We start from the raw sequence: 24,982 nt of genomic DNA, 5'->3' as shown, positions 1-24,982 counted from the left end.
GCGTTCTAGTTTCTAGGATATCGAATGGGTTAGCGTGAGCTGATTTATATCGACCAGAGAGAAGGTTAGGGAATTTTTTTTAAATTTGTTAATACCATCTTAATGCATTGATGGACATCTCAAAATAACGTTGCTGAAACAAAACACTCAGTCAACATTAGAACGGAGAGCCACAAGATTCACTAGACATTTAAGCTCGGTTGCGTTTCGATGAAATTAGTTAGATTTTGCTACAGCACCCAAGGTCAATATATTTAATACGCATCTGGATATCGCAGGTTCAAGACAGTGGATCAACACGACCGATGGTAGGCAATATTAGGACAGGGAACTGTAGTAGATACAACTGTTGTCATCATAATTTTTATGGGAAAAGTTGTGTTTAGCAGGTATTCATTTGGCAGTCCCGCGATTAGCTGGAATACAAGAAGTATACGTAAGTGTGCATTGTCCGTTAACCCCGATTGGCTAAACGTTGAACTAAAGCTAGCATTGCTACTCATAGATAGAATCAATAGCCAGAATATTTTAATTAAATGCAATAGTAATAAGCAAAACCAAAAAAAAAAAAAAAAACCAAAACAGAAAGAGGAAATTCGAAACCAGGTAAAACAAAGATCAAATTTTTATATTCCCAAAAAGGTCAAAGCAAAGAGAAAATAAATTTATAGATAAAAATACAAAGATTAAACCTAAAAATGCCAATTCAACATTCTCCAGATAGAAGCTTAGCGCCAGCTACTAATCAAAATGTGTGCTTAATTTGCGAAAAGGCAATGACTGATACGCAGCCATGCGTGATGACTATTTGCAAGCATGTGTTTCATAAAACTTGTATTGACAACAGGTTTCATCCGGATAGGGAGAATGTATGCCCCTCCTGTCTGGAAAAGGTGGTGGTAAAAGATTTGAAAGTAGTGGTAGGAAATTTTTCCCCGGAGAAGAACGAAGACCCAAGTCAAGGACAGAATCGACGTCCAATTACTAGATCAGTGAATCGGCTACTTGAATTAGGAACATCACCACGAGAGACCGAATTGGAACAACAGGAACGGCAACAGAACGTTGGTCAAGGAATTATTCCTGGCACAAGTAATAGAGGTACTCGGGGTAACACTAATAATTTGGATAGAGGTTCTTATGTGCGAAGAGGTGGAAGACGAGGAAGACACCCACGTCAATACCATCGGAGCGAAGACAATTTAAATGACGATAATTGGTCGCAGCCAGATATTGAGTTGATAGTTAGGGAAACGGTGATGAGAATGATGAATTCGGTATCCATTAGAAACGTGTTGAGTGGACAGGAAAGTCAACAGCAGGGAAGAGCGGCTTCTGATGACCAAAGTCCGAGGTCCCAACAGATATCATCCCACCTCGCTACCAATAAAGTAGCCGATATCATTCAGAAATGGGGTGTGCGTTTTGAAGGTACTTCTGAGGGGTTGTCGGTAGAAGAATTTTTATACCGAATGCAAGTTTTGACTCGAGAACATCTCAATGGTGATTTTGTAGCACTCAGCAGAAACATTCATCAGTTGTTGGTGGGAAAAGCCAGTTCTTGGTTTTGGCGATTCCATAAGCGAGTAGACAACTTTGACTGGGAACAGTTTTGCTTCGCCCTACGTGCTCAATATAAAGAAAGTCGATCGATCACGGAGCTGCGCGAACAAATTCGTGCACGTAAACAGAAACCTGGCGAGTCCTTTGACTCATTTTACGAATCCATTTGTAAGCTAATGGACAAACTGTCTGTTCATTTCGAGGAAAGGGAATTAATTGAACTAGTGCAAGGAAATTTGCTTACTGATATGAAAGATAGATTACTCTTTGAGGAAATACATTCCATCGGACAGTTGCGTCGATTAGTACAAAAGAGAGAACATTTTTTGCAAGATGCGGGAAAATCATTTCGTTTTTCGGGAAAGCCCAAGGAGTCCGCATTGCGTGTGTATGAGGTAGACGAGTATCCACTGACAGAAACCGAAAGCGAAGAGCAGGAAAAGGACATCTCAGCGTTGCAACGATTACCCTTAAAGATCATTTGTTGGAATTGCGATACAGCCGGCCATGTATGGGAAGACTGTTTAGCAGAACGTCGCGTGTTTTGCTACGGATGCGGAAAACCGCAAGTATACAAGCCAAATTGCCTAAACTGTAAGAATCGTTCGGAAAACCGCAAGGCGGGGGCATCCACCAACCAGAGGGTGTCCCAAGTGTAGACAATAAGCAGATTGATTATTCAGATAATATTAAGGAATTAGAAAATTTAAACGCTGAATTAAAAGATCTTCAGCCCGAGATTTTATTGAGTTTAGAAAAAAAGGAAGAATCCAGTGAAGTTCAAAATGCGTTTCGGCCATATGAAGAACGGCTTAGAAATTATTATTTAGTAAGAAATCGTATTTTTTTTGAAAAGGAAAAACACAAAAAGAGGAATACAGTGCGCTTGAAAAATTATTATGTTAATTTAAGGAATAAGCAAAAGAAGGTAGTAGCTACCATTTTTCAGAATAGGTCGGATAGAAGAAGTTATGCAAGTGTTTCCTTTCTGAATTTTACAGAATGGGGATTGCTGGACACCGGAGCAAATATAAGCTGTATAGGATCAGACTTAGCTTTGCAGGATTTTAGTAGTTTTTCAGGATTTAAAACCATAGTATCACAAGTTAAAACAGCCGATGCTAAGCCGCATCAGGTTTCCGGAATTTTAAAAGTCACCATGACGTATAAGGAGAAATCACAAGATATTGAACTATATGTGATTCCGACCATTGCGCAGAGTCTTATCTTAGGAATCGATTTTTGGAGAATTTTCGAATTGGCACCCAAAATAATAGGATGCATAGAAAATTCGCAAGTAGAGAGTTCGCAGGTCGAAGATTCCTACCCACTAAATGAGACCCAGCGGCAACAATTAGAAGCGGTAATGGAATTGTTTCCTAATTTTGCGAAACAGGGCCTAGGTCGCACATCCCTAATAAGGCATCACATAGATGTCGGGAAAGCCACTCCAGTTAAGCAGAGACACTATCCCGTTAGTCCAGCTGTCGAAAAGGTCCTGTACGCTGAAATAGTTCGTATGTTAGAGCTTGGGGTAATAGAGCCATCAACAAGTCCTTGGAGTTCACCAATTCGTATGGTAATTAAGCCGAATAAAGTCCGCCTTTGTTTGGATGCTAGAAAATTAAATGAAGCAACTAAAAAAGACGCATATCCATTGCAGAGCATAGAAGGTATTTTCTCCAGGTTGCCTAAAGCCAATATTATTAGTAAATTGGATCTAAAGGATGCCTATTGGCAGATTCAGTTAACTGAAGAAGCAAAGCCACTTACGGCTTTCACCGTGCCTGGACGCGCATTATATCAGTTTGTTGTAATGCCTTTCGGCTTATGTAATGCACCATCCACAATGTGCCGTCTCATGGACGATTTGATTCCTCCAGATCTACGGCATTGTGTGTTTGGATACTTAGACGATCTATGCGTGGTCACGGAGGATTTCCAAACCCATTTGTCTGTACTCATACGAATCGCAGATCAGTTTCGAAAGGCCAATCTAACGTTAAACATAAGCAAAAGCCATTTCTGTGTTACTAAAGTCAATTATCTGGGTTATATAATTGGAGAAGGAGGTATTACCACGGATCCGGCCAAGATATCATGTATTTTAAACTGGCCATCACCTCGAAATATAAAACAAGTTAGAGGATTTTTAGGAGTTTGTGGCTGGTACCGCCGATTTATTTCGAATTTTGCTGAGTTGACGTTTCCCATAACTGAACTTTTAACAAAAAGCAAGCCCTTTAAGTGGTCACCGGAAGCGCAGAAAGCCATGGATGCACTAAAAGCCAAACTTACCTCTGCCCCGGTATTACATAATCCTGACTTCACGAAGAAATTCTTTCTCCATTGCGATGCAAGTGATTTTGGTATTGGTTCAGTTTTAGTACAATTATCAGAATCGGGAGATGAGAGACCAATTGCCTTTATGTCCAAAAAGCTTTCTAAAGCACAGAGAAATTATAGTGTCACGGAACGTGAATTGTTGTCCGTAATACTGTCCATTGAAAAATTTCGTTGCTATCTTGAGTTACAAGAATTCGAGGTAATCACTGATCATTCAAGCTTGATTTGGCTCATGAGACAGCAACATGTTACAGGTCGACTATCACGATGGATATTTAGGTTACAGGGATTTAAATTCTCCACAACTCATCGTAAAGGAAAGGATAATATCGTTTTGGATGCATTGTCTCGGATGTGCGATAATCAAATCAAGAGCATAGAAATCGTTGGTCCACAAATCGATCTCGAATCGCCTTCTTTTAATGATGCTGAATATGTAGAGCAAATGTTGATAAATTTCCAGACTTTCGAGTGCATGGAAAATTTGTTTACATTAGGACAGAGCATCCCTCAGGAAATACCGAGCAGGAAGCCAATAGCTGGAAACCAGGGTTGTCCAAAGAAGTTCGAAACTATATCAATGCGTGTGAAATGTGTGAGCAAACCAAAGCTCCCAACCAAATTTTGAGACCGCCTATGGGTGAGCAAAGTGTTTCTCTAAGACCATTCCAACGTCTGTACATTGACCTTCTTGGCCCGTATCCACGCAGTAAGAGAGGATATACCGGATTATTGATTGTTTTGGACCATTTTAGCCGATATCACTGGCTCTGCCCATTGAAGAAGGGTACGACCGCAGTAATTAACAAGTTTCTATGTGAGCGAATTTTTTGTGAATTTGGGGTACCGGAAACTATAATCAGTGACAACGGGTCACAATTTAAAGCTAAGGAATTTGAAGCAATGCTGACAAAATGGGGTATTCGGCATATTTACACAGAACTTTATTCTCCACAGAGTAATGCGGCAGAACGAGTTAATCGCTCCCTAATAGCAGCAATACGTTCATACCTCCGTCAAGATCAGACCGACTGGGATCTACATTTAACAAGCATTTCTTCAGCGCTTCGCTCAGCATTACATCAGTCCATAGGTTGCTCTCCGTATAAAGCACTATTCGGATTTAACATGGTTAATCATGGATCGGATTATAGCTTGTTAAAGAAATTATCACTACTAGAAGAATCCACTCGGCTAGAAAGAGTCGACCAATTAGCTTTATTACGCGAGGAAATTAAGAGAAATAGTCGTAAAGCCTACGAAACCAATGTTAAGCAATACAATCTCCGATCGAGACCAGTTACATACCGAGAAGGCCAAGAAGTTTTCAAACGCAACTATAACCTTAGTAACTTTAGTCAAAATTATAACAAAAAGTTAGCTCATTCATTTTCTAAGTGCAGAATAAAGAAAAAATTGGGTAATGCATTTTACTTATTAGAGACGTTGGCAGGCAAAGAACTCGGAACTTATCACGCCAAAGATATACGATCATAATTCCAGCTAATCATGTCTCCGATTACTCGACAGATTATCTGTGGTTGTAATGGTTGCCTTGACCAAATTAAATGTCTAGCTTAAAAATATTTGTTTTGTTTACGCGCCTTACGATATTCACAACTACTCTGCAGCCCTGTTCGACAATATCGAGTATTGTGAGTATATCGAGTATCGAAAAGAAAAAATGAGATCAGCTGTTGGTGCAGTATCGAATTGCATCCACGTTTCCCAGAAAAAAACTTCAGCCACAACCTTTTCTTTTCCGTTTGCAACGTGAAGGTAACCAGACCAATTGGCCAGATCCTCAATTAAGCCCACATGATTAGTTAAATCTATAAAAATCAAGTGCATCCTATACCTCCGCATTCCAGTTAATTAATTAACATTTGCAATCATTTCAATTGGAATCGACATGGTAAATATTAACGGCAGACGCCGCATAATAAGAACACTAAGGAACCACCAGCTTTAATTCCGTTCCGTCTAGGTTGCACTGGCTGCCAACTAATCGTGCCTTCTCAAACGGCCAGGTTACGTTGAAATACCAAACCAAGTCTTGGGGAACGGGCCCCAAAAATTGCATCAGTTCGCCTTAACCTCAAACCGGCATAAGCGTTCCGCTTCCCATCAGCCAGAGTGAGACCATCAAATCCGGTCCTCTGCCACTTCTGTGCCGATCAGCCGCCCGCCACAGCATTTCTATCACCACACACACAGACTCCGGTGTCTTTCTCTACACTAGGATCGTGCAAGCAAAGAAACAGAATCACTAGTAGCTCCGGCAAGGGACGAAACCTTTACGGGCGGATTTGGAAAACTAGCACCGCCATGTAGAGACCGACAAGTTATCAGCCCTAACCCAGCTAATGCGCTCGGGTTATACACTTCACCTTTAGATACCTAAGCAATATGTGCATATAAGCCTACGCGATCGTTTATGGCCAGACCCGACTGTGCCTTAGTCAGAACGACAACCAATACATTCTTCAGCTTTGTGAATTCACTCGCAGATTAGTTACGGAAACACACAACACTGTCTGGAAGTGCGCAAGCGATGCCATAAATCTTTCAGTGCAAATCGAATCAAAACAAAGGAAATAATGCGTACTCAAATTTCAGGAACTAATTATTTGCATTAAGTTAAATAAAACTTCCTCCCCATACACTAAAGCACGGGACTAATCAACTCGTCATCCATGTATTCTTGAAGGCCTTCAACGAGGATTGGACGCGGGTAAGTGTACCCAAAAGAATGTATTCTAAATACGGTGAATCAATTTTAGCTTAATCCAAATATTAGTTCTGAACGTGTTATGCTTATACACCATCGATGATCCGTTATCGCGCAGTCAGTTACGTTCATAACGGTTCTTTCTTTTGTTTTGATTATCCATCCGTAATTCGGCTATAACCGTCTGCATAAATCTGCATTGTGTTTGCATTATTTTAAAAAGGAAAATGTTTTGTTGTAATAATTAATCAAATACCTTTTCTTTTGCATATATATATATATATAATTTCTACGCCTTTTCAGCCAGTGTGTGTGTTTACGTACTGATCCAACATTGTGTATAAAGTTCATCAACAAAAAACAAAAAAAAAATGTAATATTAATAAAGTTAATAATTTCATAAGTAAATAGCTAACTAGTTAGAGACACAAAAAATGAAGTTAATTGAGAAAGAAGAGAAAAGAAAATCATAATGAAGCAGAACATTAACTGTACCGCAATTAATTGTTTGGTTTAGCTCCGACTTAATAAATCATTTGTAGTAACAATGCCTAAATTGAACATTATGAGTGAGTAGTTGATTTACTTGAGCGACCTGGGAATGTAAATATTTGATCAATCACACTTTGGGTTCTTTAATAATCCGTTCAAGGTTAAAGACATGGTAGGGTGGGTAGCGAATTCGCGTGAGTCAATCAACAGCTAAGACGTCACGCATATTATCTGGTTTCTGAAAAGTTCTACTTTATTCAATGATTTAAGTCAATTCGCCTAGTTGTTGCTTTGTTTGGTTTACCCGAGCAGGTAACCGCTTGAGTATTTCAACCATGATCGTGTGGTTATTTAGTTTCAGAAAGGGACTCTAAAAATTATTCTTAAGGTAATGTTAGGCAGAAGGGTCAGCAAAAACCCCCCCAATTCCCGGAAGAGCTAGAGATGACATGGGTCCCGCTCCGCTGTACACTCAGCTGTCTAATTTAGTTTCTATGGACTAAAAATAAACTCTTATTTTCAGTGTATATAAACCATTACAAGTTGAAGTTGAGTTTATCTATTATCAGTTTATTTATTATCAAAAAAACGAAAGTGATTTCGCAAAGTGTCGCCTTTCAATTTCAAATCAAGTAGTTGCTTTCGCAAAGAAAGTTGAGATGCTAAACTTTTTCTCTCATAAATAGAATCCAGCTTTTCAAATATTTTTTTGACACTATTTTCCTTGTTCACAAATGCAAGAAACGAATCACTCAAGTATTCTATTATAATGCTTTTAGCACTTCTTTCTGCCTTTTTTATTACATCTGTCACTTTTTTTATATCTTCATCAATCACCATTAACAAATCACACTCTTCCAATAAGCTCCATATTCTGAACTTCCAAATTGAATATTTATCTTCATCAAATGGAATAATATTTCGTTTTTTCTTATTCATTTTGTTCATATTCTTATTTTTTTATTTTATCTAAAGCACTAAGCACCAACCACACAAGTAAAACACCACGTATAATATTTATTGTGAAATAAGCTAGCAGCATGAATGTATATGTTGTGAAATTCACAAGCAGTGTGTATGTGATGTTAAAATATCAAGCAGTGCGTATTTTGTGAAATCCGCATGCAGTGTTTATATGTTGTGAAATTCACAAGCGGCGTCTATGTATTGTAAAATTAAACGAAAAAAACGTCTATGTATTGTGATATTCGAAAACGGCGTCTATGTTCTTTGAAATTCAACAACGGCGTCCATGTATTACGAAGTTTGCAAGTCCCGTCTATGTATGAAATTCAGAAACGTTTATGTTTTACGAAATTCGCAAGAAATACGAAATAAATAAATTTCTTAATTATTTATCAGCAGTATTTGTGTCTGGGCCCATAACCTATAAAAAAATTTGAAATATTATATTAAACACTTTACGTGTTTCAACCAGACAACATAAAACAAGACAATTTAATTTCAATTTTAGACTTCACATTCTATTTCAAGTATGGGAGTTAACCAACCCGTGAAACCGGGCCGCTTATGGAATTAATAAACAATTTTCAAAATCCAATTTAAGCGATCTGTGCCAATGCCCTTGCATTTGCTTTTGTCTTTGCCCATGCTTTTGGCTTTGGAGTCCGCTCTTGGTTTCCCTGCCAAGATAAACAAACCAAACTTAAAGTAAACATAAGCGTCCGCTCGAAGGCCAATTAATTGCGTTCCAAGTTCAAACTATGGCGATCCAAGCCCAAACAAATTGCATCAGTCAGCATATTTGAATTTCACAATAGGATGCCATGATTTTGCTCTTAGCTTATATTCTAAACAAACGGAAAAGTTCTTGAAGCTCAAAGAGAAGCTTCTGGCCGAGGTTTGTTGGAGAAGATTTTAGAATTAATCCGGCAGTCCATTTTGGAACGAGAAAGAGATCGGAAGTTAAGAATTCGAATGTAGGAAATAAAGTGACTTTTATTAGTGAAATAAAAAAAAAGGTTTAACACCAAGTTATATAAAATAAGAAATATATTTTTTAACAAAATTACGTGGGGGGTGCTTAAAAAAGATCTTAAAAAATATTAATTATAGAAAGTTAATTTAAAAACGGATATTGCGCCGCAAAAAACCCAACCATTTTTAGTGGAAAAATTAAAACATCCGCAACAAATCGACGACACCCAACATTGTGACAGTGATCATGATTTAAAAATTTAAATTAAAATCAATTAATGCAATAATCCATTTAAATAGCTGGTAATATTTACTAAAGGTGGACCGAATAAATTAATTCACAATACAAGAACACACAACAAAAATAATTTTAAAAAAAACAATAAACCAAAAATATTTATTAAAGCATAATAAACAAAAACACAATTAAAAAGAAAATTAAATAAAAACATAAACATATCTGTTTATGGGGAAAACAACCAAAATGCCACCCTTTAGTTTAGAAGTAGAAATTAAACGCACGATAGGTTCAATTGAAATTATTTCTTGATTTTATTACATGTGCTCGGAGTTGCAGTGATTTTGTATAACTGACTTGCGAAAGCTTGACTTCAAATTTTTGTACATGTTTTCGCTGCAGCTCAGCTGAATAGATAACGCGACAAATGTAGCGAGATAAGAAAAACGATGAACAAAGCTGCATAACAGCCCTGTGCAGCGCACACCTATGAGCATTTGACTAGGTGCTGGCGGTCTGCTCTAAACATACTCCCCCCGTTGGGATTCGATTGGCAGAGCGGCTAGTTTGGTGACGACCCTTTTGGTAAAACCTGTAGCTTTCCGGACCACAGTTACTTTGACGACGCCACGTATGACTTCATGGACGCACCCAAGTTGCCATTTCATCGGTGGAAGGTTGTCCTCCTGAAGCAATACAACACGACCGATTTGGATGTTGGATGTTTTGATCCTCCATTTGCTTCGTTCTTGCAAATACTCTCTACTCCATCTTTTCCAGAAGTGCTGCTGCATTTGTGTTATTCTTTGCCAACTGCTTAACCGGCCTTCGAGAAGATGAGTAACGTCAGGCTCAGGAAACCTTGTGTAGCTGGAACCTTTGAGGAAATGCGCTGGCGTTAGCACCTCTAACCTCGTTGCTACCAGCAAAGGCTGCCCGCAAGGAGGAGTACTGTCCCCTCTGCTATGGAGTCTGCTAGTAGATGACCTTCTCAGCAAACTTGCTGGAAAAGGAATTCAATGTCAGGGATACGCCGATGACATCGTGATAACCGCCAGAGGCAAATTTGAAGCGACACTCTGCGACATCGTCCAACTCGGACTAAGGACAACGCTGGACTGGTGCAGGGAGGTTGGACTCAACTTAAATCCTGCTAAGACAATCATCGTTCCTTTCACAAGGAAGTACAAACTACAGAGAATGAGACAAATCTCACTGCTAGGAACTCCTATAGAAACTAGCCGAGAGGTTAAATATCTAGGAATCACTTTAGATAGTAAACTGACTTTCGCTTCCCATGTCCAAAAGACATTGGAAAAGTGTTACAGAGCACTCTATACCTGTCGGAAAATTGCTGGGAAATCCTGGGGAACCAGGCCTCAGATAATACGATGGCTATACTTAATGATCGTGAGACCAATCCTAACTTACGGAGCACTTGCATGGGGCAAACGAGCTAAGCTCATCAGCATGCAAAACCAGCTAGGAAAACTACAAAGACTTGCCTGCGTATGCATGACAGGGGCAATGAGGACCTGTCCTACAACTGCCTTAGAAGTTTTGATGGAGCTAACACCACTCCACTATGTGATTGATATCCAACGCAAAGCTACACTCCTGAGAATAAGCACTGAGGGCACAGGTAGTGGTTGCATTCTAAATAACAGGGATGCGACTAATCTGTTAGGTGAGGTGCCCCTAATACTCAACCCTAGGGATGAAATGACAGCCGAACTAATCTTCGAGCAGAACTTCACAGCACACCTAGGCAATAAGAAAGATTGGACCACACTGTCTGAAGTGCACCCGATGGCTAAACACACCATTGCATGGTACACAGATGGATCCCTGACACAACAAGGCACGGGCCTTGGAGTGGTAGGGCCTCGCATAAAATACCACGAATCCCTTGGCCAATACACCAGCACATTCCAGGCTGAGGTATGTGCCATTGGACGTTGTGCGGAGCTCAACATACAGCGTGGATATAAGGAAAAGGACATATCGATCCTTTCGGACAGCCGAGCAGCAATTACTGCTTTACATAGCAACAAAATCACCTCGAAGCTAGTCCTAGAGGTGAAGAGTAAGCTGAATATACTGGGCAGCCGAAACAGGCTGGCCCTCAGATGGATTCCGGGACATAAGGATATATCCGGAAATGAACTTGCCGATAAAATGGCAAAACTAGGAGCCGAACAGCCCCTGGTAGGCCCAGAGCCCTACTGTGGCATAGGGAGGCACACTATAAAAGAATACCTTAGGAAAGTGGAAGGCGCCATGAGACAAGAACACTGGAGAAATACCCCAGGCCTAAGGCAAGCCAAAACTCAAATAAATAACTATAACAAGAAGAGGTTCAAGGAACTTATTCAACTGGGGAAAAATTCACTTAGGATCGTTACCGGATTACTAACCGGGCACTGTAGACTGAAAAGTCACCTAGGTAAGATGGGAATAACCAGCAGTAGAACTTGCAGATTCTGCGACATAGAGGACGAAACCTCTAGAGACTCATTGCAGACTGTCCGGCGTTAGCAAGTATAAGATATAAAATCTTAGGAACCAGAACTCTTACACCTGAGCTCCTAGGAAGAATCAACCCACTAAAACTCCTCGACTTTATTCGAGGAAGCGGGTTGATATCTGAGCTATAGGCTCTGAATGGGGGTACAATAGATCTTACAGGTCGCGGTACACTGGACACCCCGATATTAATAATAATAATAATAGCACCTCCAAATTTTCAGCGTTTTCTGAAATTGGACAAAGCGGACGGGAGTTAAGAATGGCAGAAATTTCATATGCAAGAGTTCTCAATTCATCAAGGGCTAAGATGGCTGCACCGAGAACTCGTTAGAAGTGACATTTTGCCGATTTTACAGCCGCCTCCCATAGACCACCGAAATGTGGGGCACTCGGGGGTATGAACTTCCAATCAATCCCATTCGCTAAGCAGGAAGAAGTTATCAAAGCCGCGTGCGGTTCGCTCTAAAATAACTCCTTCAATTCTGCTAGCTCTCGTTTAGCTCCAACAAAGTTTTTCGCATTATCACTCAAAGCTGCAATGAAAGAATCCGTTGTGAGATCCTGGACGACTTCCAAGTACGCAGCCTTTGTCGAAAAGCAGACAAAGACGGCGATATAGCACTTTTGGGGTGCTTTGTTCCGGGCCTCTGACTTGTGATAGAATGGTTCACAATAGGCCACTCCTGTGGTGTGAAATGCTGGGTTAGGCTGAACTCGATCTGCTGGCAGGCTACCCATCACGTGTTCCCAAGCCACAGGCTTCATCCGAAAGCATCTGACGCATTTGTTGATGACGCTAGCCACGAACTTTAGGCCTCCAATTGGCCAATACCTTTGCCGTAGAGCAGCGAGCAACGCCTGTGGTCCTACGTGGAAGTATTTCTCATGATAATAGACGATAATCGCCCTGGTGACCGGATGATCCTTGGGTAACAATATCGGATGCTTAGCCTCGTAGTCCAAGCTCGCATTTTGAAGCCTTCCACCAACACGAAGTAAACCCTCAGAGCTAAGTATTGGCCCCAGAGAAATCAACTTGCTCTTTGGCGGACAAGGCTTGCCTTGGCTAAGAACCTCATACTCCACCGCTATGTGAACCTGTTAAATGCTCCTTAGAAGCAGAACGGTTCCGAAGCTGATCCAATAGGTAGGGCCAGTTCGACGCTCCTTTCAGTAGAAATGGAGGTCCATTTGCCCAAAGGGAGTGCTCCAGCAATTCTTTGGGGGTACATCCGCGCGATACCACATCCGCCGGATTCAAGTCTGTTGGAACATAATGCCAAGCCATTCCTTTCGTCATTTCCTGGATTTTCGCGATTCTATTAGACACAAATACGTTGAACTCCCTCGGAGGCTGCCGAATCCTCGCCAACACAATAGACGAGTCCGACCAGCAGTGAAAGCTGCAATCAAAACCTATGGTTTCCTTAACGTTTTCGATTAGCTCAGCCAATAAACACGCTGCTGAAAGTTCTAATCTTGGTATTGTTAAAGCTTTTAAGGGAGCTACTCTAGACTTGGCGCAGAGTAGATGTGCTTCAGCGTTGCCATTGGCCTCCGACCGCAAATATAAGCACGCGCCGTAAGCTGCTGTGCTAGCATCACAGAATCTGTGCATCTCGACGGAAGCCTGCGATTGTATTACGAATCGTGGAAATATTAGGCTCTGGACGATCGACATCTGAGAAGTCAACTCCCCCCATGACGAAAGAAGGGGCTCTGGCAGTATGTCGTCCCAATCCATGTTAGTGCTCTATAGCTTTTGCCAAAAAATTTTGATTTTGTAACAATGGGTGCCATTAAAACCAAGCGGATCATAAAATTTCGCAATTGTTGACAACACAATCCGTTTTGTTGCTCGTTGACTTGATAAAATTTGTGCAAAGTTAAAGAGAAAATTATCCGAAGATGGATCCCAAACCAACCCCAAAGCTTTGGCGATAGCTGATCCGTCGTGGAATTTAATTAATTGCTCTTTATCGCGATCAGACTCTCCTTCGAGAGCGCTTGCTTCATTCGAACACCATTTTCGGATCGGAAAGTGGCCGCGCGCCAGTAGCTCCTTTACCTGATGACGAATTTCTTTCACCTCTTCAACTGAATCGCCACCAGAGATTAGATCGTCCACATAGAAATCTCTCCGAACGATTTTTGCTCCAACTGGAATTGATTCCTCTTCATCATAAAAGAGCTGATGCATGGCTCTTATAGCCAAGAATGCAGCCGACTTGGTTCCATAAGTTACTGTGTTTAGTTTTTAAACAATCAATTTATCTGTGGAGTTCTCTCGCCAAATGATACATTGCAAAAAGTCATCAGCGATACATCTTGCAGATGTCTCCACAAAAAACTACTTTAAAAAATCTAAACCGAAGCAAAATATTAAAGATTTTTGCTGAACTGTTGGTCCTGCTAGAAGCAAGTTGTTTAGAGCTATCCCAGATGTAGTTTTAGCAGAACCATCAAAGACGACACGAATTTAAAGGTAGTGCTTTCAAGCTTCTGAACAGAATGGTGATGCAAGAAAAATTGTGGCACCGCTGGATCCCTTAATGCGAGAGACATGTGGCCTAAGTTGAGGTACTCCTGTAGAAATGCCGACTACTGCGCTTTCAGATTAAGGTTTTTATTTGGTTTTGATTCCAAACTTTTGAAACGACGACGGGCCAGACAGTAGGAGTCACCCAAAGATTCGAACCCTAAAGTGGATAAAAGGTGAACCGAATATTGACCATTTTCCAGCCTAATGCAATTTTCTTTGAAATGCTGCTCGCATCGTAAGTCCTCGGCGAGCATCGATGGTTTTTCTGAACTGATGTCTTCAATCTCCCAAAACCGCTTTACTACGGCAGCAAGTGTGTCATCATCTGAACGATCAGCAGGATCCAATGGCAGCCAAGACAGATTTGCGATCTAGCATACTTGACATCCCTTCAGAAACTATTTAAACAAGCTTGGTGCTTTGAAGCGTGGGCAAGTTGCTATCCAAATGAATTTTCCCTTTAGCGATTATTTCGAAAAACAGACCAGCGCCAAATAAAAGATCAATTCGCTGTGATTGGTTTAAATGAGGGTCAGCTAGCGATATGTTTTGTGGGATCCTCCATCCTGCAGTGTTTATATTGAAATTTGGCTGGTAATCAGTGATACTATGGGTTGCAACAGCTGCGAATGACGCACGATAGCTTTCATCCCGTGATTGCGCCAGAATATCGACTGCCTTATCAGAGTTTATGGAAGATTCGCCTATCCCAGAAATAAGTGTGTGCGATTGTCTAAGTTTCAAATTAAGTTGACTAGCTAGGCGCGTAGTAATAAAGTTTAACTGAGAAGCTGAATCTAATATTGCTCGGCAAGGCATAAATGCACCAACTCTATTTATTACGTAGATTATAGCAGTTGGAAGCAGCACGTAATTCATTGGCATTGCATGTAAGGTTTGTGGTGGAGAGTGCGTTAAATGGTGATTAGGTTGTGATAATAGAGATGAGCATGACACTAGTGATGATAGCTGAGAGCTTATAGATGGGTCGGATGATGGAGATGAAACTGAGGTCCTAAAGAGGACCTCAGATATTGTAATTTTTCAATATCACTTAGCTCGTCATCATTTCCAATGACAGTGGTAAAAGTTGCAATAAAGTCCGACCATTCTGAGTACGATCCTTGAAAACAAGCAATCTCTAGATTTGGCAATTGAGGTTTGATGTAGAATTGGCAGCTGTGGAACCCGGCAAATGCAGTTTGCGCAGAGCTGCTAGGGCCCGATTTAGTTTCGCCTTTAAATCCATTAAGATTGCGGAAATTCAAACCGCGTATCTTTACTAATCTCCGAAAAGTCCAGTTTTTCCAGCGAAGTCTGTGCAGAGTCGAATTCCAAGTTCATAGAGTTTAACTGCCGCAAAACGGAACGCACTTTGGCTCGGTAAAACTCGATGTCACTGGGTGCGTCATTTTGAGGCTGAATCGCGTCTCCTTGGTTAACCATTTTTAATTTTCTGACCGGATTCAGAGGGCAGGAAGCACCCTATGCCTGTTGCCGCGCAAATGTTAATGCACCGAGCGACGCCAACAACGTAACGGAACCTTTGACTTTCTTTTTACCGAAATTTTTGCCTAGCAACAGCGCACTGACTTGGCAAAGTAATGTATGTGACCATACACATACACGGCTATTTACACATATATGTATGCAATATACGCGTTTAACAACAATTAATTGCGATTCCTTTTATGTTAAATGTTTGCAGCACAACACAGTTTTGCTTCTTTCACAGCGCGAAAATGCTCAAAAAAACAAACGGCCGGCCGGCAGCGCGCACTTAAAGTGTTCGTGTGTTTGTGACTGAGATGCAGCAAACGGCAGCGAAAATAAGTTATTGCTTAAACGATATTAAACAATGTTAAAAACCGACATGCAGACTCCGATTAAACGAATATCACGTCGGGGTCACCAAAATGTTTATGGGGAAAACAACCAAAATGCCACCCTTTAGTTTAGAAATAAAAATTAAACGCACGATAGGTTCAATTGAAATTATTTCTTGATTTTATTAGCTGTGCTGGGAGTTGCAGCGATTTTGTATAACTGACTTGCCGAAAGCTTGACTTCAAATTTGTGTACATGTTTTCGCTGTAGCCCAGCTGAATAGATAACGCGACAAATGTAGCGAGATAAGAAAAACGAAGAACAAAGCTGCATAACAGCCCTGCGTTTGCAGCGCACACCTATGAGCATTTGACTAGGTGCTGGCGGTCTGCTCTAAACAATATCAACTGGGAATACCAAGGAGAATAAAACGAAAATATTTCATTTAAACAAACAAGGAAGGAAGGGCTGAAGGGCATTCCCTCGCCAAAATTCTACACAACTACAACCAAAATAACAATGAAGAAAGGAAGGAAGGCTGAAGGGCATTCCCTCGCCCTCATCAAAGAAGACAAGCTTAAAAATTGGAGAATCGTAAGAAATAAGAACAAATATACTTTAAATAAAAAATTTAATTTGAAAAATGAATTATATAATACATCCTGGAAGATCTAGAAGATTTGTTGAATCTATTTAATAAATTAGAAATGACCGATACTCCAAGCACAAGTTAAATGGCGAATCAAGAATTAGAAAAGCAAGCTTTTTTGACCAAAAAAATAATAAAACAGATTGTTTCAACAGAGGTAAATTCTTTAAAAAATGAAATGGAGACACTAAAAACAGAACTTCAAACGAATGTCAACAAAGTAGACGATTATAAAATTGAAGAAGTTGACAATTCGATAAAATGTGAAGAATCCTATGAAATCATTAACTCAGTTCCAGAATTGAAGGGGAAACTTGAATAATATGTGAGTTGGAGGGAGTCAGCAGAAACCGCTATTAGTCAGTATATTCGAAAAAGTAAGCGATATTTCGCAGGACTATCAATATTAAGGAACAAGATAACCGGAAAAGCAAATTATGCTCTAAAGGCCTAAATTTTGATGCTATTTTAGCCAGATTAGCTTTCGTTTTTAGGGATAGAAGACCGCTACACATTATCGAACAATAATTATGTATTCTTACACAAGGAAAACTAAGTGTAATGGAATACCATAACCAAGTGTACAGGAAACTTACATTGCTGACTAACAAAACTATAATGACATATGGGCGTAATAAGCCAATCACTTTAGAAATTAATAATAGACATAGACAGAGTGCACTAAGAGTTTTCGTAACTGGTCATCGACTTTTTATTCCATGAACCCAACAGACTTGCTAATTCAATGGCGTTTGTACAGGAGATGGAAAGTAATAATATGAGTGCAAAATTCGCTCACAATTTCGTTGGAATGAGATATAGAAATTATAACTCAAATTATAGTAATGGCCCAGAACAAAATAATAGTTCTTTTAATCAAAATACCACTAATAATATTAATTCAAATTATTTGAGATACAAACAAAGATCTCCGCAACAAGTAAAAATAATCAATGGAATCAGAGTCAGAATAATAATTATCAGTGGGGACAAAATAATAATTGGAAGTCCAATAACAATCATGTACAGTATACTTCTGAACCCATGGAGATAGATGAATCAATCCAGAATCAAAATCGTCCTAATAATAATTTAAATAGGGGTAATAATAACAGACGAAATTATAATAATTATTATTCAAGAAATAATAACAATCAAAACCAAGCGCAAAAAACAAATATAAGCGCCACTCAAAACAAACCATCTGAACCACATCCACCGTTAAAGCGGGAACCAACTGGTTCAATTAATCAGCCTGCTCAAAAAACTATGAGAGTAAATAATATAGAAGAAGATCATTTATTAGATCAGAATCCGGAGTAGGATTACCCTACTTGATGAGAACAGACAAAAAAATCGAAAAAGAATTAAAAGTTCTTATTGACACAAGAGCAACATCCTGTTACATAAGAGGGGGAATTTATCAAAATAAAAAAGACCTCCCAATTTACAAGAGAGTTTCAACCATGAATGGGTTACAATAATAAAATATTATCATTTAATAACGATATTTAACACAAGACAAGTATTTTATGAAATAGAAGGGTTAGAATCCGACCTACTTATAGCTTTTAATCTTTTTAAAAAAATAGGAGCGGTAATTGATATTCAAAAAGGGACTATCCACTATAACGGAAAAAAAGAAAAATTATTTTACGATGAGGATAATTCTTTAAACCAATTATCGCTAACAGAAGGAAAAATTATCCTTCCATTTAATGAATATATTATAAAAAATACTTTGGAGAGCAAAGTGGAATTAAAACAGAATCACAAATGGTGGAAAAATGTTTATTTAGCTTGGGATCACAAAATCCTGAGCAAGCCGAAGTAGGATTATCCGTAAACAAAAATCAATTTGTTTGGGAACTAAAAATCCTGAACACGCCGACGTAGAAACGCAGACGTAGAAAAATTCGCCAACAAAAAATTATATAGTTTGGGACAAAAAATCCTAAACACGCCGACGAAGAATTTTCCGTCAACAAAAAGTTAAAACGTTTGGGAACACAAAACCCTCAACGCGCCAAAGTCGAACCATCCATCAATAAAAAAAGTAACAACTGTGGGATCAAAGGATTCTGAAAGAAATAAAATAAATAATATTAAAATGTTAAATTCAAATCAAGTAGAAGATTTGGAAAAAAGAATAATTGAAATTAATTGAAGAAGAACACTCTAAAATAAACCTACAAATTCCTTTTAGAACTGATATTCGGGGGGAAATAAATACAAATAACGACAGGGTCATTTATAGTAAACAATATCCCTATGCGTTATCAGTTTAAGATTTCGTTAACAATGAAATCAATAGAATGATAAATGAAAATATTATAAGGACGAGTAGAAGTCCTTACAATTCACCAGTTCTGCTGGTACCCAAAAAGGGTCGAAACAAAGACGGTAGCCCTAAACACAGACTCGTAATAGACTACAAATTTATATATATATATTATATATTAGCCAACTTAGGAAAGGCAAAATTATTTTCAACAATTGATTTGGAATCAGAATTCCATCAATTTCTCAGATATTGAAAAATCATCTTTTTCTATTAACAACGGACAATTTGAATTTTTACGCATGCCTTTCGGTTATCAAATGCGCCCAGAATTTTCCAGAGAGCAATGGATGATATTCTCAGAGAACAAGTAGGAAAAAAATGCCACGTTAACATGGACGATATTATAATTTTTTCAAACACAATCGAGCAAATAGGCATTTTACAAAGAGAAAAATCTAAATTATTTAAATTAGAAACCTCCTTTCTTGGTTACATTGTTTCTTTTAAATGAATCAAAACAAATCAAGGTATCTGTTAGCACAAAATATTAGAGAACTTCGAAGTTTTCTAGGCCTAACTGGCTATTACCGAAAATTTGTCCTTAATTATGCAAAAATTGCAAAACCTCTTACAAAATATTAAGGAGGGGAAAATGGAAATGTTTCTAAAAGAATATCAACAAAAGTTGTATTACAGTTAGACGATTCAGCTATACAAGCTTTTAAAGAACTTAAAGAGAATCTAATAGCACAAGTTAAACTATTTCAACCAGATTATAGTAAAAAATCACTTTGACGGTATTATAACAGGATAATCAACCAAATACTTTCATTTCTAAAACACTTAATAAAACCGAGCAACTTTATGCCACAAACAAAAAGGAACTGCTAGCCATAGTATGGGCCTTAAAAAATTTGAGAAACTATTTGTACGGAGGAATTGGTTTAGAAATCCAAACGGACCATCAATCTTTGTCTTTCACGATTTCGGATAAAAATCCCAACTAGAAAGGAAAAGATGGTATTCTTTCATAGAAAGTGTTTATGGGGAAAATAACTAAAATGCCACCCTTTAGTTTAGAAATAGAAATTAAACGCACGATAGGTTCAATTGAAATTATTTCTTGATTTTATTAAATGTGCTCGGAGTTGCAATGATTTTGTATAACTGACTTGCGAAAGCTTGACTTCAAGTTTTTGAACATGTTTCCGCTGTAGCTCAGCTGAATAGATAACGCGAAAAATGTAGCGAGATAAGAAAAACGATGAACAAAGCTGCATAACAGCCCTGCGTGTGCAGCGCACACCTATGAGCATTTGACTAGGTGCTGGCGGTCTGCTCTAAACATACTCCCCCCGTTGGGATTCGATTGGCAGAGGGGCTAGTTTGGTGACGGCCCTTTTGGTAAAACCTGTAGCTGTCCGTACCACAGTAACTTTGACGACGCCGTCCTTTCCAAGTTGCCATTTCATCGGTGGAAGGTTATCCTCCTGAAGCACTACAACACGACCGATTTGGATGTTGAATGTTTTGATCCCCCATTTGCTTCGTTCTTGAAAATACTCTCTGCTCCATCTTTTCCAGAAGTGCTGCTGCATTTGTGTTATTCTTTGCCAACTGCTTAACCGGCCTTCGAGAAGATGAGTAACGTCAGGCTTAGGAAACCTTGTGTAGCTGGAACCTTTGAGAAAATGCGCTGGCGTTAGCACCTCCAAATTTTCAGCGTTTTCTGAAATTGGACAAAGCGGACGGGAGTTAAGAATGGCAGAAATTTCATATGCAAGAGTTCTCAATTCATCAAGGGCTAAGATGGCTGCACCGACAACTCGTTAGAAGTGACATTTTGTCGATTTTACAGCCGCCTCCCATAGACCACCGAAATGTGGGGCACGCGGGGGTATGAACTTCCAATCAATCCCATTCGCTAAGCAGGAAGAAGTTATCGAAGCCGCGTGCGGTTCGCTCTAAAATAACTCCTTCAGTTCTGCTAGCTCTCGTTTAGCTCCAACAAAGTTTGTCGCATTATCACTCCAAATAGTACGTGGACTGCCTCTGAGGCTAATGAATCTTCTCAAAGCTGCAATGAAAGAATCCGTTGTGAGATCCTGGACGACTTCAAAGTGCGCAGCCTTCGTCGAAAAGCAGACAAAGACGGCGATATAGCACTTTTGGGGTGCTTTGTTCCGGGCCTCTGACTTGTGATAGAATGCTCCACAATAAGCCACTCCTGTGGTGTGAAATGCTGGGTTAGGCAGAACTCGATCTGCTGGCAGGCTACCTATAAAGTTCCCAAGCCTCAGGCTTCTTCCGAAAGCATCTGACGCATTTGTTGATGACCAACTTTAGACCTCCAATTGGCCAATACCTTTGCCGTAGAGCAACGAGCAACGCCTGTGGTCCTGCGTGGAAGTATTTCTCATGATAATAAACGATAATCGCCCTGGTGACCGGATGATCCTTGGGTAACAATATCGGATGCTTAGCCTCGTAGTCCAAGCTCGCATTTTGAAGCCTTCCACCAACACGAAGTAAACCCTCAGAGCTAAGTATTGGCCCCAGAGAAATCAACTTGCTCTTTGGCGGACAAGGCTTGCCTTGGCTAAGAACCTCATACTCCACCGCTATGTGAACCTGTTGAATGCTCCTTAGAAGCAGAACGGTTCCGAAGCTGATCCAATAGGTAGGGCCAGTTCGACGCTCCTTTCAGTAGAAATGGAGGTCCATTTGCCCAAAGGGAGTGCTCCAGCAATTCTTTGGGGGTACATCCGCGCGATACCACATCCGCCGGATTCAAGTCTGTTGGAACATAATGCCAAGCCATTCCTTTCGTCATTTCCTGGATTTTCGCGATTCTATTAGACACAAATACGTTGAACTCCCTCGGAGGCTGCCGAATCCTCGCCAACACAATAGACGAGTCCGACCAGCAGTGAAAGCTGCAATCAAAACCTATGGTTTCCTTAACGTTTTCGATTAGCTCAGCCAATAAACACGCTGCTGAAAGTTCTAAACTTGGTATTGTTAAAGCTTTTAAGGGAGCTACTCTAGACTTGGCGCAGAGGAGATGTGCTTCAGCTTTTCCATTGGCCTCCGATCGCAAATATGAGCACGCGCCGAAAGCTGCTGTGATAGCATCACAGAATCCGTGCATCTCGACGGAAGCCTGCGATTGCATTACGAATCGTGGAAATTTTAGGTTCTTGACGATCGACATCTGAGAGATCAACTCCCCCCATGACGAAAGAAGGGGCTCTGGCAGTGTGTCATCCCAATCCATTTTAGTGTTCCATAGCTTTTGCAAAAAATTTTTGATTTTGTAACAATGGGTGCCATTAAACCAAGCGGATCATAAAATTTCGCAATTGTTGACAACACAATCCGTTTTGTTGCTCGTTGACTTGATAAAATTTGTGCAAAGTTAAAGAGAAGATTATCCGAAGATGGATCCCAAACCAACCCCAAAGCTTTGGCGATAACTGATCCGTCGTGGAATTTAATTAATTGCTCTTTATCGCGATCAGACTCTCCTTCGAGAGCGCTTGCTTCATTCGAACACCATTTTCGGATCGGAAAGTGGCCGCGCGCCAGTAGCTCCTTTACCTGATGACGAATTTCTTTCACCTCTTCAACTGAATCGCCACCAGAGATTAGATCGTCCACATAGAAATCTCTACGAACGATTTTTGCTCCAACTGGATATGATTCCTTTTCATCATAAGAGAGCTGATGCATGGCTCTTATAGCCAAGAATGCAGCCGACTTGGTTCCATAAGTTACTGTGTTTAGTTTTTAAACAATCAATTTATCTGTGGAGTTCTCTCGCCAAATGATACATTGCAAAAAGTCATCAGGGTACGAAGCACGAACGCAGCGATACATCTTGCAGATGTCTCCACAAAAAACTACTTTAAAAAAACTAAACCGAAGCAAAATATTAAAGATTTTTGCTGAACTGTTGGTCCTGCTAGAAGCAAGTTGTTTAGAGCTATCCCAGATGTAGTTTTAGCAGAACCATCAAAGACGACACGAATTTAGTGGTAGTGCTTTCAAGCTTCTGAACAGAATGGTGATGCAAGAATAATTGTGGCACCGCTGGATCCCTTAATGCGAGAGACATGTGGCCTAAGTTGAGGTACTCCTGTAGAAATGCCGACTACTGCGCTTTCAGATTAAGGTTTTTATTTGGTTTTGATTCCAAACTTTTGAAACGACGACGGGCCAGACAGTAGGAGTCACCCAAAGATTCGAACCCTAAAGTGGATAAAAGGTGAACCGAATATTGACCATTTTCCAGCCTAATGCAATTTTCTTTGAAATGCTGCTCGCATCGTAAGTCCTCGGCGAGCATCGATGGTTTTTCTGAACTGATGTCTTCAATCTCCCAAAACCGCTTTACTACGGCAGCAAGTGTGTCATCATCTGAACGATCAGCAGGATCCAATGGCAGCCAAGACAGATTTGTGATCTAGCATACTTGACATCCCTTCAGAAACTATTTAAACAAGCTTGGTGTTTTGAAGCGTGGGCAAGTTGCTATCCAAATGAATTTTCACTTTAGCGATTATTTCGAAAAACAGACCAGCGCCAAATAAAAGATCAATTCGCTGTGATTGGTTTAAATGAGGGTCAGCTAGCGATATGTTTTGTGGGATCCTTTTATATTGAAATTTGGCTGGTAATCAGTGATACTATGGGTTGCAACAGCTGCGAATGACGCACGATAGCTTTCATCCCGTGATTGCGCCAGAATATCGACTGCCTTATCAGAGTTTATGGAAGATTCGCCTATCCCAGAAATAAGTGTGTGCGATTGTCTAAGTTTCAAATTAAGTTGACTAGATAGGCGCGTAGTAATAAAGTTTAACTGAGAAGCTGAATCTAATATTGCTCGGCAAGGCATAAATGCACCAACTCTATTTATTACGTAGATTATAGCAGTTGGAAGCAGCACGTAATTCATTGGCATTGCATGTAAGGTTTGTGGTGGAGAGTGCGTTAAATGGTGATTAGGTTGTGATAATAGAGATGAGCATGACACTAGTGATGATGGTTGAGAGCTTATAGATGGGTCGGATGATGGAGATGAAACTGAGGTCGATGGTATGGGTGCCTCTGGGATAACGTGCAGTAATGAGTGCTGCTTCATGCGACAATGTTTACAATGAGTTGACTTACATTGCTGAAAGCTATGTCCCTTGCGTAAACAGTTGAGGCAAAGGTGCATTTGCTATGCTTCTCTATATCGAATATTGGGACTCAAGCTTAAAAATCGGGAGCATTTTAGCAAATAATGATCCTAGCATCGCAAAATAGGCAAATTGGATGTTTTGAGTTAGTAGCAGACGTAATCAGTACACTTGGGTTATATCTATGAATGATTTTTCCCACTTGATGGTGTGGTGTTTGAATTACCACGGCTTGGTCCAAGTTCTCCATCATCCTGCACCTCTTCTCCAAGAACGACTCCATAGCTCAGAGATTGACAAATCATCTTCCCATTTTTCACGGGTCCTTTGATCCAGCTTGTGTCACGATATGAATGAGAAATCCATCCAGTGGCCAGGGTACGGATTGCTCGAAGACGCGAATTCATCCAATCGCTGAGCTCCCGAAGACCCTTATCTGATCCCTTCTCGATACCTTTTAAACCAAATATTGCCTGAAAGTGTAAAACTTTATTATCAAACAGATTAATATGTAAATTTAAAGCCTTTTTATAATTTTCATTTGAGGGCTAGAGCGATCGTATGGTTTCCAAAGCCACGCCGCCTAAAGAGGACCTCAAATATTGTAATTTTTCAATATCACTTAGCTCGTCATAATTTCCAATGACCGTGGTAAAA

General features: G+C 39.9%; 2 protein-coding genes across 2 annotated transcripts; both read right to left on the bottom strand.

Moving 5' to 3' along the window:
* Positions 1–12,299: 12,299 nt before the first annotated feature.
* Positions 12,300–13,581, bottom strand: LOC128263919 (uncharacterized). Its single transcript, XM_052999196.1, has 2 exons — positions 13,081–13,581; positions 12,300–12,935 (listed from the first exon to the last, which is right to left on the bottom strand). The coding sequence occupies exons 1-2, from the start codon at positions 13,579–13,581 to the stop codon at positions 12,300–12,302; spliced, it is 1,137 nt and encodes a 378-aa protein (XP_052855156.1).
* A 7,832-nt stretch (positions 13,582–21,413) lies between these two features.
* LOC128263918 (uncharacterized) lies at positions 21,414–22,871 on the bottom strand. The gene is made up of 3 exons (XM_052999195.1): positions 22,740–22,871; positions 21,836–22,302; positions 21,414–21,783 (listed from the first exon to the last, which is right to left on the bottom strand). The coding sequence occupies exons 1-3, from the start codon at positions 22,869–22,871 to the stop codon at positions 21,414–21,416; spliced, it is 969 nt and encodes a 322-aa protein (XP_052855155.1).
* Positions 22,872–24,982: the final 2,111 nt, after the last annotated feature.

Source organism: Drosophila gunungcola, unplaced genomic scaffold (assembly GCF_025200985.1).
Source record: "Drosophila gunungcola strain Sukarami unplaced genomic scaffold, Dgunungcola_SK_2 000026F, whole genome shotgun sequence".
Classification (NCBI taxonomy): domain Eukaryota; kingdom Metazoa; phylum Arthropoda; class Insecta; order Diptera; family Drosophilidae; genus Drosophila; species Drosophila gunungcola.
This window is presented reverse-complemented; position numbering and strand designations above follow the sequence as displayed.